At 34.7% G+C, this 21,613-nt stretch overlaps 1 protein-coding gene across 2 annotated transcripts; it reads right to left on the bottom strand.

Annotated features, from left to right (window-relative positions):
* Positions 1-2,422: 2,422 nt before the first annotated feature.
* LOC109853391 (moesin/ezrin/radixin homolog 1) lies at positions 2,423-21,238 on the bottom strand. 2 transcript variants are annotated; one of them, XM_020425475.1, is made up of 10 exons: positions 21,031-21,238; positions 16,592-16,647; positions 13,760-13,939; positions 5,137-5,259; positions 4,774-5,046; positions 4,106-4,435; positions 3,529-3,771; positions 3,239-3,414; positions 2,929-3,145; positions 2,423-2,807 (listed from the first exon to the last, which is right to left on the bottom strand). In XM_020425475.1, exons 2-10 carry the CDS (start codon positions 16,601-16,603, stop codon positions 2,643-2,645), a joined length of 1,719 nt encoding a protein of 572 aa, XP_020281064.1. In that variant the 5' UTR covers positions 16,604-16,647; positions 21,031-21,238; the 3' UTR covers positions 2,423-2,642. The 2 variants fall into 2 exon arrangements, with proteins under 2 accessions (XP_020281064.1, XP_020281063.1); XM_020425474.1 differs by lacking the exons at positions 16,592-16,647; positions 21,031-21,238 and adding an exon at positions 14,207-14,577.
* Between the last annotated feature and the right edge of the window lie 375 nt (positions 21,239-21,613).

The raw sequence follows: 21,613 nt of genomic DNA, 5'->3' as shown, positions 1-21,613 counted from the left end.
GAACACCTGCAACTAAATCTATGCACTAGATTATCTTAAGAGTATAAATTGACGACTATAAAATGCTTTGCTTTAGTTTTCGCTCAATATTATCTGCATAAGAATAAAATAATAATAACGCTACTAAATTGTAAACATTAATATTAATTAATAATATAACATTACTATTTTGTAAATTTTTAATTATTAAAATATAATCAAAAATATCTATCGTTATTATACTTCTGTACTTTTTTCCTCTTTTCTATTTCGCGATATTTATTATTATTGTAACATGCGGCTGATGATAATATAGCAAAGTACAAAGTCTGGCGCAGAATTTATCATTCTTTTTACTTCACGAACTGTCTTCGCATTCGAAGTTTACGCAGCTCGTTCGCCTGTATAACAAACTGATTTTTATCGCACTTTGCATTCCGTCATGTGAAAATTGGCAGCATCTCAAGGTTACGCGTATTTCAAGTTTCTGTTAGTTTGAATTTTGTAGAATTTTTTTTTAAAAAGACAAAAGGTTTTAAAAATTACAAATGGCATACCAAACTGCCATATAATAAATGTGATTGCTCTATCATTCGACTTCTCACACATGTTTTTTCTCACTCGCTCATACACACGGTTAATTATTTCCCTTATCACATTCTCTCCCTCTCTCGTACTCGTTTTCTCATTCTTTCAAAAATCTTGGTTACTAACCTACTTGTGAATATCGCGCTGTTCAACATCGCGTTGAAAATGTATGCAAAACGAATCCATTATCTCAGCGCAATATCCTTACATATCTTTTTAATAGTTTTATTAAATCGGTACTACTTATATAGTACTTCGATATATGTATATATATATATATTTATATATATATATATTTATATCAAGTAAAGGCCACGAGTGTGTTCAATATAAAATTGCTAATCGCTGTGTTGAAATCGCTCTCGTACGAAAATAGTTTGGTACGGCTTTTATCGATAGTAGTAAATAGGCCATGCCATCGTTTAATCTGGGTGACGGATTGCGCTGCATTAACAATTTGTGTGTGATTTCACAAGGAAACAATCGTAAAACATTTGTCCTTGCAACATTTGTGAAAATTTATCCAATAACTGTTTTCAACGTATTTAAATGTGCGAGATACTTGTATCTCAGATAGTTTGTTTAAATCATTTCAGTCAGATTTTCCGAGAAAATGCCAAGATAGAACCACGTGCCACGTTTCCTCGCTCGAGAGACGGTTGCTGTACGAAGTTAATGAAAAGTTTTACGTCTAAATGTCTATCGCTACAATATAAACCATATGTGTGCCCTATCTCGATTCCTCTATGGCTGGTGTTTAGAAATGGCTTATAACGAATTGCCAAATAAACTATCGGATGTCACGTGAGTTTCACGGATAAAAGACCGAGACAACTTTCACAAATAACTCCGAACGTACACCTTTGCTTTCACACCCTTATTCCGTAACTTAAAACAATTCTGTTATATCGTTAGCGCATTGTTGCGCAGCTGTGATACATTTTTATCTGCGCAAGGATCCATAATAGCATAAGCATGTGTTATATCTTTAACCCATGCGTTTGAAGTTACAGAATAATAACCCGCGCTGTTTACAAAATATGGCCTGAATTAAGCGTACAAACAGAACCATCCATTAACGGGTGACGATCGCGAGTATATCGTCGCGACGCGTGTGACGATAGTGGTAATATGGTGCTACTGGCGGTGTAGGCCTTTTTCTCAAAGGCGAATCCTTATCGTCGAGGACGGATGATGACGTGACGGCGCGATAAGGACCGCAACGAACGGAGTAAAATAAAGAACAGTAGGAAACCAGCAGTGAAGATAAGCGTCTCACAATCCGTGTAATAATAACCGGCAGTAATATTTATTGCGAAACAAAACAATACCGGCACCTCGATATATCGAGATATCGAGTCTTCCGACGCAGAAAAAAAAACGGTTAAGTAACAGACGGTAACAGATTGAATCACAATTTTCTTGTAATTCCAGCGAGAGAATAGCCTGCTCGAAGCGAAACTATATTGAAAGATAAAATATTGAAACAACCATACACATAGAATTGATCGAACAAATGACAGATAAACTAAAAAGTAAAGATCATCGCTTTTGCAGGCGACTCTTCCCGCGTAAAATAGCAAGAAAATTTGCTCAATTTCCGTGAAACATACATGCTATTTCCGGATAGAGTCAATCGTGCAGCATTAATTGTGAAAAAATTACATGGAAGACGGCGCAAGTCGCTTTCTCTCATTCCGTTCCTCGCCGCAAACGTTTGAGAGCTTTGATTATTATTTTGCATGAAGGTATAGAATCGTCATATCAAAACGTCGTTTAACGCGAAAATTATTCGCAATGTCAAATACGCGGATACAGTTACGCGTTATTTGCATTGATTCAAGAAAAGTTGGAGTTAATTTTTATCGAAAGTGTTATTCAAAATAATTCTGTTTATACATCATTGTAGAATCTATACCTCTCTACGTTTTTCTTTCTCTTTCTGTTTATCTTCCTCTCTTCATCGCTTTATCTCGTTTATCATTTTACTGCAATTTCCGCTTTCGCGAAGTCAGATGAGATGTTGAAGATAGAAAAGGACGTAAATAAGGTAATATTAAATGCGCGTCATCACTTTACATGTTTTCGAACTGATCAACGCGACGTTTAGTATTGCCCTTGCGGATCTCGCGCAGCGTCTTGTACTTGTCACGACCTTGACGTACATTTTCTCTGTGGATTTTGTCCATCACCGTCTCTTTGGATTCGTCGCGTGACTGGGCAAGATCTTGCTTCAACGCCTGTTAATTATTATAAAATTTAATAGAATGCTTTATTATTAGTACACAAATTTTATGAAATCATATAGTTACAATATAGCATTAACATAATTTATATATTTTCTGTAATAGTAATATATACCTTCAATTGATCGTGAAGACGTTCGTTTCTCTCTGCCAGAGTGCGTCGCTCCTCGACGGGATCGATTATCGATTCGTCAGTTGCGAGATCCTTGGTGACGTCACCGGGAGGAACTTCGTCTTCACCCTCTTCCTCGCCTTCTTCATTTTCCTCAACGTGATGATGATGCGGAGTCTGATTAGCTTGATATTGGCGGTCGGCTTCTTCTTGTCTCATCCTTGCATAATAAGTAGTGACGTACAGCAATTAAGTATAATTACAGTTAAGAAATAATGATAAAAAAAAAAAAATATGAAAAAATTGTTCATACTTGGCAGCTTCAAACTCAGCCTGTAATCTCCTGGCTTCTGCGTCCTTCGCCTCCACTTCAGACTGTATGCGTTGCACTTCCTCTTGCTTAGCTCTTATCTCCTGCTCGAGTTTGGCGCGCTCCGCAGCTTCCATTTCATGTGAAAGTTCTAATTTCTCCATCATCGCCGTCAATTCCTGCGTCATGCAAAATAGACGTCCAATACAATCGGAGTTACACGTAAGTTCATGGAAGTAGAAAATAAACAATAAATATTGTTGAATATTAAAGTACAATTATGTAAGACTCACCTTTTGGCGATTTTCTAGCTCTTCTTTAGCAGCTTGCAACTGTTTCAGTTGTTCCTCCAGGCGACGAATCATTTCCTGAGCTTCGTTCAATTCTGCCTGCCGCCTGTCCATTTCTTCCGCCATATTTCTTAGCCTTTCCTCGTACTCTTGCTGTTTTTTCTCCGCGCGTTCACGAGCAGCTATTTCCAGTTGCAATTTTTCTCTCTGTTGCTGTTTTGCGATCTTTTCGTCCCTGGCTTGAGCCTAATCAGGGATAAATTTGTATTATAACTTTATATTTAATATCAAGTCTTAATATTCATTATACTAAAGCAAAATGTATTTTAACAACTCCATAAAATACTTTGTTCTTCAAAAAGATGTCAAATAATATTACTTTAATTACTATAGATAAGTTCAATATGCTACGTTAACGTGTTACGTAAAACGATGTCGAATATGCTAATCATTAATGATAACGTTGCATAATCAGCTATAGATAAGTAAATACGTCAAGAACTCACTTTCACTGATGTTGTGGGGCTCAGTGCGATACAATACTACACTATGTCTGTATATTTAACACAACCTTCCGTACCTTCATCTGCTGCACGTCGATCGTGTCCGGCTTACGTCTGCGCATGTAAAGCTCGTGATTACCCATACATAGCGCGAGAATTCTCTTGTTAATCTTGACTCGGGTGGCGAAAAATACAAAGTCCGGTGCCTTCTTGTCGATTGGCTTGATTATGAATTTCTTATCGTTGAACGAGATATTCCGTATCTCGGACCACGGGAAGCCGATTTTCGGTGTAAGCTTATCATCCTTCTCGTAGATGTTCAAACCTAAAGCATCCACACCCAACCAAAGGTCTGTGCCTTTCTTGTTGCGAATTTCAAAGTAATTCACACCATACATCTCTAAGTCCTACGAAAAACAAAATTCACGAAAAATACTAAAACGACACCGATAACACCAAATCCAAAAGCAGCAGTATTTTTTAACTCTTCACACGGCAAAATATTTCGGAATAGAAAATAATAACATTCTTGGAAAGAAAAAAATACTGCCTTACAGAAACATTCAGTTCTTTTTAAACACAGAATTGTAAAATATAAGTAATTCATAAAAGTATAAGCAAATATTTTTTAAGAATTTATAAATCAAAATTTTGTTAAGCCAAACTATACAAAAGTAGGATATTCTAATACGTCATCGTAGATTAAGATTACAGTTATTTCTTGTGTACGATTCAAGCAAGATACCTGAGCAATTTTTAGGTACTCCATCATTGCATCTTCTCGCAGCATGCCACGATGTTCTTGCCACCAATTTGTAATGGAACTGTCCCATTCTTCCTTGCTCATCTTATGCTGATCCACAACACGCTGTGGTAATAAACGGTCGTTTGCCAAGAAGCCAGCAGGATGGCTACCCTTCTGATAGTCTCCGTGTCTTGCTTGGACGGCATATGAGGCCAACAGAACGGATGTTTCCGGTGGACAATATATTTCGTCTGTGAGGATAGCATTCTTTACCTGCAACCAAAACATTAGTAATAGTTTAATTAATATTAATTTAATTTATTCAAAATTTAAATAGAAATATGTAATATAACAATGTGTTACCTGAAGATAAAAGAGTCGGAGTGTAATATCTTGTATCAGTTCCTCAGCGACGTCTTCAGGGTAGAATTTTGCGCGGAACTTAAATTGCAGTGGCGTCTCCTTCTTGACTTCTTGATTCATCACCTGCAAATATGTAGAGTATAAATAATTCAGTTAAAATTATTTTTCATTTTACGAAAGATCACATTTGATGCTCAAACGTGTAAAAGCGTGCATTATGTTCATAGATTGCACCTAACAAGTAGACATGCGAATAAATAATTTCCGTAACATGAAAATCAGATGTCTTCATTGCTTTTGTGTGTGCGTGTATGTATTCGTGTAAATATACATGAATAATATTGTGCAAATAGTTAATAATATTCCATTGATCTTAAAATATATGCTGATTAAAAGTATTACAATTTTGTTTATTGTCGTAATGAACTATCGCAAAGGTGGAAGTAAAAGAAATACAATAAACAAAAGACGGGAGAGAAAGAAGAAAACAGAACTACTCTATTATTAATACGAATTTTAGTAATATAACTCACACGTATAAGGAACTTTTCCATTATTGATACACATTTCCGATAGAATTGACAGCCTTTTCAAAGTCGGAGATAAAATAGCAAAAACTTAATCACGATATAATCAGTCACATCATGTCACATTAAAAGCATTCTCGAATTGATAAATGTCTTCTAGATTGCTAAGCATAAAAGTATTTTGAACTCTATGTGCGACGAATGCATTTGCATTAATCCATTCTCGAAAGTATGCAAAGCGTATATTAATTAGTTTTAATGTTATACTCAGGTATATCACTAAAAAAACTTACGTCACAATATTAATCACCTCATCGAGAAGTTCAGACCTCTCCGCATTGACGATTATTTATTTATAAATTAGTGACGAAGAAGAAAAACATTGAATGGAAAAGCGTTCTCATCGAATAAATACTAAAAGCGTTACTGATAGCAATCGGCGCAAAAATCAATGCAAGTATAGTTTTGTATATAAATATATAGAAAAAACTGCAATAGAGAGAAAAGTTTAAATATTATGCACTTTGTTGAGAGAGCAATAAAAGAGCACAAATTAAAACTTATCTGCAAATTAAAGACCCTATCTCAAAATAAAAATTAAATATATAAATAAATACAATTTTCTCCGAATTACTAATGAAATGTATTTTTTTATCATCTAATGATCAATTTCACCTGACTATACAATGTGAACTCAAATATACAGCCATGAATAAAAAACCAAACGAGCACTGAAGTGTGTTATTACTTCTACTTTTTGGAGGATTTAAAAAACAGGTTTTTTTTCTTTCTGAAATCTCAAAAAAGAATAAAAACGCAGGGACCAAACAATTCTTTAGAATTCTTACGTGACAGATTTTTTGTAGACCGCACGGAACCACCTGTAATTAGTTGCTAGTGTCATATATTGCTTTTACAGTCACAGTGTTATTGTGTATGCGCTTGAAGAAGATGGGTTTGAACGTTTAGTAATGCAGAAAAACAAAATGGAAATGTACTAAAAATTAAATTCATAAAATTAACAGGAATCGTTTAAGTAACCTAACCTAACCTTGTATATACAACGCGTCACATTATAAATATTATAGTTCACACAACAAGTATACATTTTCGAACAATTTTATCTTATCGGTAAGTAAGCTAACAATACGAAAGTTTCAGCACACATGCACACGTGATTAATCGTGTAATGTTACGTACATCCGCCAGACAAAAATAACAAAGAATAATTAGGTCATGGAAAAACTCTACATATGTTTTTCTTTTTGATCTGCGTTTTCTGTGAGTTATAAACGCATTTCAAAGACCACATTAAAAAAACCTACCAGTCATGTTTGCAATCGCGCGGCACAGAAATATGCCTTCTTATCAAATAACATATAATTTATTTTTATGTAGATCTGACGGCTTGTTTGACGATAACAAGCACGTCTCGTGTACTATATTCTTCTTATTTAGCTAGATGCAGACATTTGTGAGAAAATGTTACACAAGTCTTCGATACGGGACGTTTCAGAAAAAAGAGCGCGTGCATCACTTTTCGTTGGCATGCAACACAGTTTACATACAAAAATCGCTACTTAAAACGGTAATTCGCCCACACTTACCCTAGACAATAACGAAAGTCCACTCTTCCAGTTGTTAGTATTGCGGTTGGCATGCGTTCAAAGAATAAAAATACGATAAAAAGTTAAAGTATTGTGATATAAAATCATCCCGCGTATCTCGGCTACGAACGTGTCCTTGAAATTACCGATATTCTAAATAATGCGAGATTTTTCAAGTAAACTACATAAACAGAATAAATTCTGTGATGCAGCATGTAATGACAATAATTTCAAAGATTGTCGTGAGCACGAGAAATATTTTGTTTTTGCATCAGCAGAAAAGTGTTGTTTTAAGTTTCATTTATTGTAAAATATTAAATGTTCTTTAAGCAATATAATATTGTTTCAAAAATTGTGGAGCAATAAAATGATAATTGTTAACCTAATCTAACAATTATAATTTTATTGCTCTACAATTTTTATGTAAAACTATTTCAAAACAAAAAAAACTTCAGGGTTTTTAAAAGACTTCAAAGACATACATATAACATTTTATAAACTTATACTAAAACTACAAGAATGTATTTTTTTATGATTTGATTTCCGATATCCGTATTACAAGAACGTAATCGATTTTTGATCGATTCATCTTCAACAGCCGTGCGATGTGAATGATTTATATGCGAGGCCTTAACGCGGCCTTAACAGTATATTCGCGCTTGCAGAAACACATGGCGGGAGAGAGACGCAGAGAAGAGAATACCGGACCGAGAGAATGACACGCGGAAAACGTACGTCGTGCCGACCCGCTAGAATCCTGGTAATGCACGACGGTTACGTAACAGTCCACAGTCCGCGACCGAAGAGCGCACTTATATTGTAAAAACTTTTTTTTCGACTTGTAACATGTTACAGAGCCACGATCCGCCGCCGCGATGATCAAGCATCTGCAGAAAGCCTTGTGCCGAAGTCCTTGAAATCCATGCACAGTTTGTGCTTCGAGGTGACTTTTACGCGACATCTTTATCACACAGTCACGACGTGAACGGTCAGACAGTGACACTTGCGCGACAATAAGATTAGGTATTGTGTAGTTTGACAAATAAAGAAAATGCAGTTTTTATCGAACATTTCAAACTGCATTTATTTCATTAAAAAGACAGTAAAAGTAACAAATAAAGTTTTTTACTCTTGAAAAACATACTTTGTTACCACAATTTTGTATCAAAGTGCATGTTTGCTTTAATTTTCTGTTCACCAGAATAAATTCCGATGGTAATCGTGCCTAAAAGGTACAAACATTCGAACGCGTCGTGCTTCACGGTTAGTTACAACAAATTATGATGCAATTAGCGATAAATTCATCGCATCGTTAATTATGAAACGTGCACGTTCAAGCACAACTGGAGAAACATTAGCCATATCTCAGAACTTACTTATCACGAAATTCCAACAGTCTTAGACAGTGATAAGGCCGTTTAGTTTATATCGCGTTATTAATAAAATTCTACACGGTTATTCGCGTCACTTTCAGAAAATTTATTTTTTAAAGAATCAAGTTATTTTATAAGTGAGAAAAATATTTTTGTGAACAATTGTTTGAACTTTTTTTCAAATTATATTTGAATAAGAAGAGAAAGTAGTGAATCAAAAAATATCTCGCAATATAATATTTATTTCAGTATATACATAGATTATACCGTGGCAATTTAATGCAAGAAAGAATTTCTTCATTGAGCCTTTGGAGAAAGAAGGAACGGGTAATAATGTAATCTCAACAAGCGTATCGCGCAAGACAAACATTCGCAATTTGCGCGAGAGTCGACCTCTATATTAAAAGGTTAATATGAATCCTAATTGGGAGAAAGTGACGCAGTCACTAAGGACTTAAGAGAAAAGCGGAGTAATAAAAGATAACGCGTGGCAAATTAAGGTCTAATGTTTACAATATGATTCAATTACAGAATGAGCTATAAAAGAGTAAACTAAACCGATAGTTTACTTGAATAATATTTGATTAATTTAATGTACAAAAAACATTTTTTAAAAAGAGAATTGTTATATCATATCACTTTAAACCAATTTTATATCAATTTTTAAGCAAACTTATACAGGCATTATCTTTGCTTTATCGTAAATAACCAATTGTAAAATTTTACACACTTTCTCGCGAAGAAATTTCTTGGGCGATGATTCTTCATCGCGTGACTCATCGGGCGGTATTTTCATATAACTGACGTAACACGCTCGATTGAATCGTTTAATAAGCAATACGCGTATCAGTCGAACAATACGCGAGGGCGGTTGTCTCTGTGTTCATCCTCTTTCTCGTTTCTCTCTTTTATCGCAACCGCGAAGCGATAAGAGACTCGCTTCTACAAAGATCGTGACGGAACGTCCTCATTTCTTTTTAATCTCAGTGAGTCTTGCAAGATTTACAAAATGTTTATCTAGTCTGCATTTTATATTATCTTTTTTTCTTGAGAGAAAGAGAGAGAAAAAGAGTGAAAAGTTATGTTTTATAAATAATTCATCGAATAAGTCGTGCAGTTATTTTAAGTGAATAATTGAAAAGAATTTTTTCACAAATTTTGATTTAATAAAAGGTGGATTTGAATATTAACCATAAAGTATTTCTCAGTATTGAGAAATGTGAAAACTAGTAATGATAAATTGCTTCGACATTCTCGCTCAAGAAACATCGATTTCAAACCGGTCAAAGAACCTGTAGGTGAAAGGTGATGTGCGTTGGGTCCGGAGATATCTGCGGATGTGACTTTTTTTTAACTTTATCATCCTTTCCCTCTGTCTCTTTGGAAATATTTACAATAAAAAAAAACTTGTAAATATGTTTATTTTTCCAAAATCCTTGTTTTTTTCTTTTACTATTATCCTACTTATAAAACAATAGTGTCATCCTACGTGTGTGACTAATCACCAGCAGTTTATTTTTCCATCGTTTCACACTTCTTTTTCGTGTCAGAACGTGTTTTGAGACGCGTGTCCTTTCGAGCTCTTACCAGACTGTCCTCAAACTCGTCGTCGTCTGTGTCCGAGTCCGAGCAGCCTCTCAACTTTCGAACTTTCTTTTTCACTTCCTTCTTCACCACCCTTACTATCGCGCTTTCCGGCTGCATACAATAGTCTTCGTCATTAAAAAGAAAACTTGGAGAATTCTTTGCGAACGGCGGAGCAGCGCTAATTGAAAGGGACTCATTACGAAGGTGTGAGCTGCGGGATCATCTTAGTCGAGCAAACAAAACTACTACAACAATTTTACTATATCCGCATTAAAAAAAAAAAAACAAAAAAAAACAATGAGTCATTGATTAACGTACTGCTACACAATAACCCGATATCTACAATAACAGATAACTTAGAATTGCACTATCTAATCTCTAATGATGCTAAATTAATATATATTGTCTCTCGTAAATCAGATTATCTAGAGTCATTTTTAAAAAATTGCAGTAAGTCACAATAGATAAGAAGTAACTTGATCCTTACGCGCTTCTCTTTATGATTTTATGAGCTACAAGTATTTTTATTATGAAAAAAGTGTTAAAGCAAGTGTTTGAGAATATTTGTATCTAAAGAAACTCTAAATACGAAGCTAAAATTGTGCTTTAAATAATAAATTGTCATATGTATTTGTATATCGTCTTCAAAATAGTTTAGCAAGAGAAAGTTAATTAAACTCTTTTGTGCATTATAAATATGAGTTACAACAAGAAATTGCAGAAGATGTTTCCTCGTGTGTATATCACGTTGACCTATTTAATTTTTTCCCATCTTTGTTTTCTAACAGCTATTCATCTGCAATGGAATCTAGCTCTGATGTTTTATGGATCACACGGAAGTGTGCTAACATCGGCGCATATTTAAGTACACTTTTACGGTACTTACAAATAAAAATAGCTATATATAATTTTGACGAGCTCTACGGAGAGAACAAATATAATAGAGGCAATTGTTTTTACATTTTTGAATTCAAAAACTAAAGCTGCATAACACAATTCGATTTTTTTTCTACAATAAATCTACTTTTACTATCTAAATAAACGCTAAATTATTATTATACTATATATAAGAGTAGTAATTTTTACGCGAAATGTGTTTCACAAGTTTCAAAAAATATTACACTGAAACTACTTCCGTACCAGGTGGTTTTCAGTGACCGGCCGTATCTGTATTTAACCACGAGCAATTTTCACTTCACCTGGCGAGCACCTGTCGCAGTGGTTTTTCTCTGTTTTCCTGTCAGACATGTTTGAAAGTCCACGTAAACGTTCGACTCTATGACAAGGCAAAAAATCTCTTGAAGAAGGTTGTCGCCGACGAGAAAATCGCCGATTTGCTGAAAAAGGCGACCAGTCGTCGAGTGATAAGTGGCGACTGTGTCAAGGTGAAGGCGCGTCGTCTCCGGCATTAACCGGCCGGTGAAAGCAGATGAAGTGCTGCTTGGTCTTCGTAACTGTACTCGAAAATTGAAGTCACTCGATTCCCGAACAAGTAGCATAAAACGGGAATTACATAGTCATTCACCGAACCAGCGACGATATAATACTTAAAAAAACGATTACGCTGATTTGACTCATCACTTAAATAACGAACTAATTCTTTTATAATTATGATATTTAAAGCAAGAAGTTTGTTTTTTCTCTAACGAGATAATATCGTGATAAAAATTTATCGAACATTTAGCTTGAATTTTCACAATTTTTCTTCAACAGAAATTGCTCTCAACTAAATGCCAAACTCCGTGGAACTATACATGTACAAATCTTATTCGGAGAGGAATATGCCTCGAAAGTTTCTCGAACTCGGTTTGATACACATCGGAAGTCCTTATTCTTGAACAAATCGCAATTCTCGAGAGTCAGCCGTAAAAAAAATACTTGATATATTTCAATATTTTCCAATAATTTTGATGTGAATTAGCATAAAATAACGATTTACATAATTTCAAATTACGTAGACTTTAAAGCAAGAAATACAAAACACTTTCACAAAAACTTTACGAACTTTTAATTTCTAAAAGAGTGTACGTTTATTGAGATAAGTAAATCACGACGGACTTTAACAGCGAATTTAGTTTAAATAATATTCGCAATTCTCTACAAACTTGGGATATTCTACAAACGAGGAAAGTCTGTGCACTTCTGTATGACGTCTTTGAGCAATAACGTCAGAGCAACCGTACTCACTGGTACGTCGGGGACAGAAAAAGAACCATAAGAACGTCGAACACGTGTCTCGCACTTGAAAGCCGATGACATCAGTATTTGTCACCGACGAACTAAGATCTAAAAAAAAAACCTCTTTTATCATTACTACATATAAATAATAAAATTTAATAAAAAGCTGTTGCATGTCGATCACACGCGATGTCTTAAGAAGACATCAATATCTTAAGAAGAAATTAGAGAGTAAAAAAGAAAAATTACATAAATGAAAAGACTAAGAATAAATTAAGAATATATATAAATATACGCGAAACATAGAAATTGATATAATTCTATATAAATATTAATGACCCATAACAAAATATAAAACAACTTATAGATACATAACCAAAGAAATTTAAGGAAGCATAATCCTAAGCCATCTAGACTGCCATATTGCAGACGCCTAAAAACAGGTTTCGTGTGAACCGGCGCGACGCGTAGAGTATTCCGGCACTATCGACCGTTATTTAAAACTCCCTATACAATATATTGCCAGGGCACTTGCTACGTGCAATTCCTTAGGAAGTCAGCAATTACTTGCTACTTCGTGCATTAATTCCATATACTTTGCGTGTGCGTAAGCGTAAATCTGATGCACACTCGACCACGAAGTGAACCGTATGCAAGACAAAAAAATCCGATACATCTAATTTGCAACTCTGATTGCAACAAAGCTAATTAAGTAACTCACTCTAATATCTTTTTAGTGCTTTAAAAAACTTCAATAGAAATTTGTTTTCTTCTGTTGTTTCTTGTTAATAAGAAACTTGTTGAAAGTACATACATGTGTATATTCATACTTTCGTTAAGAAATTCACTTTTTGTTTTCATTAATATTTAATATGATTATTGATTAAATAGTGTATTACTCCAAATCGATAGGACTTTGTTTAATCTAATTTGAAATCAAATATTTTTTTTGACATCATTTCCGACGTCGATACGCGCGGGTGAGTCTCATATGTCACGCGAGAATGATGCTATAATGTCGCAACCCACGCAGTTCGGCTCTGTGCCATCGGATCGAAAGCTGATCACGATGGAATTTTGCTTGCTGTAAACATCTTTGAACTACAACTAGAGTAAGGGGATTTATAACCGGTTTCAATTATTATCGTGGCTAAAGTACTCTTGAAATGAATATTCGTACAATATAAAGATAATTTTCATTGCACAGACTTATTTGGAAGGACAAAGAGAAATTGTACAATACAAAAGTTCAGAACTATCGGGAAGAGAATAATTTATAATCTTGGCTCTGAATAGATTATAAGCAGAAAGCAGGACAAAGCATAGGAATAAATATGCGAGTAAATCCTACCTTTTTGTAAAGTTTGATCCATGTAAGGTCGCCCTTATTGTCAGTATATTGAAGACCAAAAAACCACACCTCGCGCAATCCGATCGTCTTCACAACCTGATCAAACAATTGCTTTCCGGTGGTTGTTTGCTGGATCGCGAACTCCAGCTCCGCATCCATCGTCGTCACCCTCACGTTCATCTTCATGGAGCAGCATATGCAAATAAAACGACACAATCAGATAAGTGAAACACAATCGCCCGACGAAATAAGACCGATTTTTTCTCATACACAAAACTTATCAATATAACTATACTTTCTTGTATATTTAAAACATGTACTATGTTATAAGAAGATATGTAAAGTTCCTTCTCTTTCGCATATGAAATTTTGTGAATAAAACGCACAATATTCAATTAGACTTTGAATGCACATGCACGTAGAAAAGGTAATAAGTTTCGAATTTACCATCTTGCCGCCGGCGACCATGTTTGTGAGATTCGTCTGACACCTTTGCACCAAGAATTTACTTATAATTAGAACACACTCTTCTTCTCTTTTTTTTTGAAAGTATTTGTGAATAAACACACGAAATGGAAGCGTCGGACACACGACACGGCGCGAGAGGCGATAACGTCGATAGTGCAAAATTCGACGTTGGGTAAGAGCGCGAACGGCCTTCGCCGGTTTCTTCGGCTGGACACAATGGGCCGGGACGATGCAAAGTGCAACCGGCACGATTATTCCTCTCTTCCTTTCTTCCTCTCTCCCTCACTCCCTCTCTTTCGCTCCTTTAACGTTCCCGTGGATACACGACGCGACGCGCAACGGTGCAACGCTTCCCCCGCTCTGAGAGAGCGCGCGGAACAGCGCGTAAGCGTCGGTCACGTGAGAAGGCCGGTCTGCGACGCGTTAGCCAATCGCGACTCGCCGAACGACGGCCGATACTGGGAACCGGCGGAAGGAAGCGACCGCGCCTGGTTCGAGCTTCGCGTGTATGCAATGTAACGTCAAGAGCGTTTTCGGAAACTGACGACAGATTACGCTGATTGGTGGACGCGCGTGCGACCGTTGCTCGCACAAAGCTGTTGATTTGATTACGTAATTTTTTTGTCGCGACTGCGGATTTCCTGAGGATACGGAAGTTCGAAGCACGCGCTTGTCTTTGCGCGACAACTTCCTATGCTGCTATAAAATGCGGGAGCGTGGGCGATATGCGTGGAACGAACGCTATTTGTATCGCTATTTGTTGAGTCTGATACGAGATACGTCTCGACGCAATCAGCGGATTTTGTTTCACAAAGTGACTTGAATTCTTGTATCAAAGTCTAAGCGATAATAATTACAACTTAAGATTGATACTCGATTAATTAGTGTGGTATATTCTAAATAATTGAATAGTTCAATTTTTTTATATAATTTACAATATTGAATATTTCAATATTCTAACTAGAAGACATTTTTGATGCAACAAGTGTCCAATATATATATCAGTAAAAATGTATAAATCACGAAGTTCAGATTTTTTTTTTTTCGGAAAAGAGTAGCTTATGCTCTTTGTCTTAAACGTTTAAAAGTATATAAATTTTAGTAGCACAGAATTCTAAATAGATTTTACATTCTGTATTTGAGACTTTTAGAAAAGAAAACTTTAACAACTTCTAACAATTTTGCGACACGAGTGAATAGAAAGATATAGATATTCCTTGCGGACTTCAGATGCGTTAAAGGCCGATATGCCTTTCACATTGCGATATCGCATTCCTTACATCGCCACCGACCTACAAGATGTTTTAAATAACTTGAAATACAACTTACAATTCTTGTAAAAACAACTTACAGTTCTTTTTAAATTGGATATCCGCTATACTAGAACAAGTTTTTTGTTTAGTAAAAATCTGAAATATATACGTACAAATAATATCTTTAACACATTTTTAACTTAGTTTAAATATCTATGCCTCTTAAGACAACAGACATAAGTTTTTGTTCACTTGCATTTTGTGTAAATTACCGAGTTTATCTAAAAGAGTGCAAAAACTAAAAAGATCATAATTTCTTATGTAATAAGCATACTCGTTAAATAGGCCGCGTAAAAAAGAATTCAGCTGTGAACGTCATACGAAAACATCCATCTACATAATAGTACGTACGACGTTTTATTTCTGCGCGCAAGTGTTCATTACCGCCGATTCCAATAAAAGATATCACCTTATGTAATGTTTGAAAAAAGCGTTTTAAATACTGCTGCATCTTCGTCAGAGAACGCGCGCGCTACGGTTTCCTGTATTATTCACTGTTTCTTTACCGTGCAGCAGATAACACGATACGTATCTCTTTCCGTCTTCCCCTGACGTTAAAAATAAAATCAGTCAAGAGATCTTTCAGTCAGAAAGATACCCAATAGAAAAATCGTTCTAACTTTCCTAAATTTTTATATTTCATTCAATGCTGTAACAATCAACATAATTTACTTTGCGATATAAAATTTATATAAACATGTTTTTATTACATGTTTTTTATTGCATTAGGAAACTAGTAAACGTTATACGGTACTTTTTTGCAAATATCTTTGGCTCTATTCTCCTCGTCAGTTTTTTTACGAGTAATTCGTGGTTGTTACTCACACGAGTAAAGTATGTGCAATCTTATCGTACATAAAAATTATTGCAAGTGAACACAGACGTGACATTTTTTATGTACAATACTACACAGCAGGACGACATTTGGTAAATATGTACATGTAGATACTGCAAAATTGCACTTTTTGGTATTTTAATACTTTGTTAACAATTCAAAGTATATATATAATATCAAAGTAGATAAGTTACTTCAAATTGTTAGAATACGTACCGACTTCGGCATCGTGGCAGTTGTATTGTCTCGCACTCAACAATAGAACTATTCCTCTGAAACAAAAACAGAATATAATAAAATTTCATGTGCTTTCAAATAATACTATTGAATAAAGTTACGAAAACAATCAAATAAAATCATCCAATACTTAAGGGATATCAAGTATTGACTTCATACGTATTACGTGGTCACATCTGATTCAACAAGTGACATATATCGATCATTGACGTCAAGAGACTTTTGAATACAGTATGACACTTAATTTTTAATCCGCCACATTTTTTAGGTAAATATAAAACTTGAAGAAGTATAACAATTTTTTTCTTGACACAGTTTATAAAGATGATCTTTATCAAAGTTTTTGTGATAGAAAACTGGTTTGTAATATTATATCATGAAACATAGTTTTTTTGATTATACAGTTTGCAAATTTTGTGTTGATTTTTTTATTACAAGTGTAATCGACAAAAATAATTACTTAATAATAAAGAACGAAGAATGATAAAAGCATCGCGAAGATTGCGTAAGCGATTTTTTCTGTTTCTTTAATTGAGCGAGATAATAATATAAAAATAACAATACACGACTGTCATACAGTTACCGTTACTTTATATTCTAATGTAAATTGATTAATCAAGTGTTCGGAGTTTTTATATCAATTTTTTTAATAGTAGTAAACAGTTGAGAAGAATAAAATAAAACAGATAATGAAAATAAATGTTTAAAAGACTGATGTATAATGAGATGCATATAATATTACTATTACCAGATGAATTGCATATTTGACTGACCGACTGTAACTCATTTATTCATTAAATGCATCGTTGCCAACGATTTTAACGATTTAATTACAGGTGCTTAAGTATCGCGCGAGAACGTCGTTATTAACCATTTTACAATTGTAATATTACATAACCATTTAACAGCAAACAACTATTATATTTCTAATCACACACACACACACACACACATCTAACGATTATTATTAATAATTTCTTTTTTGTTACTTTTTCATTTTTCTTTTCTTCTTTCTCTCTAAACTTTGTAACCTTTTCAATAAACACGTGTATATATACATATATATATGTATATATATAATATTGTTTAAAGCTCATGTGTAATACAGAGACACGTTCCTGCGTCGAAAAATCAGAGAGGGACATGCATGAGTTATAGTACAAATTCACGTGACCGACATTCGTTCTAATGAGGAGGGCCCGAGTTCATCGAGCTGCGTCGTCTAGAATGTCTCCTCTTTGTTCAAGACTGACAGTTCGTTCAACCACCTAGTATATCTCTTGCTTTTTCAAACTTTGTCATCGAAGAATCGTCTTGTGCAAACATAGATATTAACCTATCCGCATAGCAGAGATAAAAACATACATCTAGTAAATAAAGTTAAATGATATTACAACATAAATTTGATATAAATTTTTACAGTTAATGACCTTTGATTTAAACAATAATTATCGCCAATTTAATTTAGTTAAATAACTGTGACATTTTAATGCGAGACAATTTCACATTTCCGACAAAAAAGAATATTACGTTAAACCTTGCTAAACGATGACTCATTCGCGGTTTTTGTCAATGAAAACTAGATAATAATATTTTCTACGTTATATGCTATTTCGAACGTATTACGCGACAAGTTTAAAATCACAAGTGTAACAAAATATTGCTCATACAATAACATATACGTCATCGCGTCGTATTTTTTAAATGATTAGAACAGAGATACGTTATATAAACGCTATCAATTGTACTATCAAATTGTGCTCTGGGCCTTATCTTAATTAATTGTTAATGTCTCAGATAACTTATAAATTCGCGATAAAGAAAATTCCATAGCGGTCATTTAAGTTGTGCTTACGGTATTCCCAGCGATAGATATAACTGTCTAATTATCGTCCCGTGTTTACATTTGATGCGATCTTGACATTGAGCAAATATGGATAAAATTTGCGCCACGACATTTAAACGCTTATCTTCATGTAGCGCCACTTAACGTTAAATGTGACCACTGTTAACGTAAATGTAACGCGCGTGCGGTTTTACCGTGAAACTCTTATAATAAAAAAGTATAGATCTTCAGAGATGTAAGATAACGATTAGATGTTCTGTTGTTGTTAAATGTGTAACTATAGTAAGAATCTCAGATAGCTTCAAATCAAATCATTCGTCTCGAGGTTATTCATTGACAAGTTCTACTTTCACGGATGATGATGTCATTGTTTATTGATATATTTTTTACTCGTCATAAATAAATTATATATAAATTGCATAATGTATACAAACACCATCATCTTAGTTGAGTGACAAGGTCATGCATACAAATGAGGATCGTAATTAACTATATGCTGAGTTCGATATACGTGAAATTAACAGTGACTTATGTGACGAATATCCGGTTTTTTTTAGACAAGCATTGTAATAAGCAAAACAAACCGCGAAAACTAGTGGAATTTCGAAAAAGTAGTGAATTTAATCTTTTAGATATTTAAAAAACTGGTTTAATATACGCATATCTAATGTAAAAAAGTTTTTAACGGATTACAAATTATTAGTTTTAAAACTATTTGTGATATATATATATATATATATATATATATATTCTTAAAAAATATAAAATAAAACCACAATATATAGTTATGCCAATTTCAAAATCTCGAAACCATGTTTTGCTACAAGAAATACGCGTCCTTCACCAGATTTCTTACATTCATGTCCCGTGATTGAGATTTCTAAATCAATGAAGATCAACAGTAAAACAAAAATATCAACAGTTGTTAGCAGAAAGAAGCTGTACGATATGCTACAATATCCTTGCTATGTGACTGAAAATGATAACATCCTTGTGAAAGCATCGGCATGTGAATACGATGATGATTCAATTTGACTTCAGAAAATCATGATAAATTTGGACATATCACGTTATCGCAAAATTGAGTAATTTGCTCTTTTATATATTTTTTTCAATACGTATATCAGTAAACAAATAAGTTTACTTAGAATAATCGAAACACACGCTGATGAAAAGTGGTTGATTTCATTGTGAAACACCCTGTACACATTTTTCATATAGAAAAAAAAAACAGAATTTACGGTTACCTGTGTACTTTCTTCGAGTGTTTATCTCAGGGGAGATGTCCCGTTATTTACAGTGATTTCAATAAACACAAAATGAGCAGCAAAATGAGCTACGTTTTAGCGCGACACACATGTACGCGCGCGGTGAGAACGAGCATCCAAGGATTTTTGTATGAAATTGCTCTGAAAAACGCCGTGGGATATAACGCCGAGTACCTTCACGTAATGTAATCTCTATACGTTTTAAGCAAGAGGTTAAGAAGTCGTAAGTGCAAGACAGGTGTGCAAGGATAAATAGTATAAACATTAATATAGATTTCTCGTTTCTTTCTCAGTGATAATTCTGATACTAACAGATAATGTGTGTTGTTTGTTATTGATAATCATCAATCATTCCACATATGTATAAATATATATGTATGAAATAACTGATGTTTATTAATAACATTCTATGTACTGTAAAATATACAATGCTTTATACGTAATAAAATCTTTTATTAGAATTTAAAAAAATTGCTTATGTTATTTGCAAGCATTGAAGTGTTAAACCTTATAAGATTCTGAAATAAAATTGTCAAAATATTTATTCCAAACCAAAATATTTGTTCCAAAGATATCTATGTGTATCATTATGTTTTAAATTCTAGAAAAATATCTTACAAAATATTGAAACATTAAAAATAGTTTATGTAGAAAATATTCTTGATCTTTTTTTAATCACTTCTCTCTCTCTTTTTAAATCACTTTTGTTGTACAAATTCACTAAAAACACCAAACGTCCGTTTGATCAATTCAATTTCTATTTTTTTAAATTTAATTGACGTGATAAAGATCTAACATTGATACATTTGGATTAGTTTTCCGTTAAATCAATTCTAATTGAATCGTTCTACATCTACATGATAATACATGTAGAGAAAGAAAACAACGAACGCAGTTGAGAAGGAAGTCAATGTACATCTTCGTTTTGTTTAACTAACTTATTTTCTATTTTTTTTTCGAACACATTCTCAAATTAAAGACACGGTGAATGAAAAAATGTTATCAAATCAAACATAAAATTACGAAGGCTTAACTTGAAACGAGAGCTGATCGACGTTACCGGCCAAAGAGCGACGTTGTGATCCGGCGTGCCGTTGATTGCCGGCGGCGCGATGAAAGAATCGTGATCTTTCGTCTCGTCGCGTCGCTTCAACGATCTCTTCGGCCACGAAATCCTCTCAAGCAAGTCAAGATACAAGCGAGTAGACAATTTGCGGTGATGCATACAACGAAGAGATGAAAAAACGAATAACCTGCCGCAGGCATACGAACAAATTCAGAATGCACGCACGACGCATTTATACCTGATTCTGCCTGCACGCTCCCGAGGATCCCGTGACACGTGTGTAATTCCGCACCACATCCACGACGGACCGTCTGGCACTCGTACACTTGCGCCTGTACCGCGACACAGCCAGCGAAACAGGAAATCCCGCAATCCACACCCAAAAATCTTCCGTCACGTTCGGAAAATACTGACACCTCACTGATAATATGGCCGCCGCCTGTCCGCCCGCCTGTCCGTTCGCTAGCGATCGGCTAGATTCGCCGCTCGGTAGTGGGAAAAGACCGCAAATCATGCACAATACGAAGACGCGCTACTGTCAACAAGATTTTCGAACTTCGGTCCTCTCCGCTTGTGGTCCACATTAGCAACTACGTAGCGATGTCCACGAGCGACTTGTCGATACATACGTAATGTCCACACGTAAAAATGGTTCTATTCTGTGCTATGAGAACACCGACGTGATAGGGATACGCACACAAGTGAGAATCGCCGTCCGTGTGGGCTCGTCATGTCCACAGAATATAGCGTGGAATAGAATCATGTCCACGAAAAGTAATTACACATTCTCTTATGGCCGTGGCCGCTCTCATTCTTCTTTC

This window comes from Pseudomyrmex gracilis, unplaced genomic scaffold, assembly GCF_002006095.1.
Source record: "Pseudomyrmex gracilis isolate BER0280 unplaced genomic scaffold, ASM200609v1 scaffold_47, whole genome shotgun sequence".
Lineage (NCBI taxonomy): Eukaryota > Metazoa > Arthropoda > Insecta > Hymenoptera > Formicidae > Pseudomyrmex > Pseudomyrmex gracilis.
This window is presented reverse-complemented; position numbering and strand designations above follow the sequence as displayed.

What these genes read in the sequence shown, in the direction of transcription:
- LOC109853391 (XM_020425474.1), bottom strand. Translation starts at nt 14,227, where the DNA reads ATGGTCGCCGGCGGCAAGATG. An exon ending in GGATCAAACTTTACAAAAAG is followed by an intron (nt 5,260 to 13,759) that starts GTAGGATTTACT and finishes ACATATTTGCAG; the next exon opens with GTGATGAATCAAGAAGTCAA. An exon ending in TCGACGTGCAGCAGATGAAG is followed by an intron (nt 3,772 to 4,105) that starts GTACGGAAGGTT and finishes ATCCCTGATTAG; the next exon opens with GCTCAAGCCAGGGACGAAAA.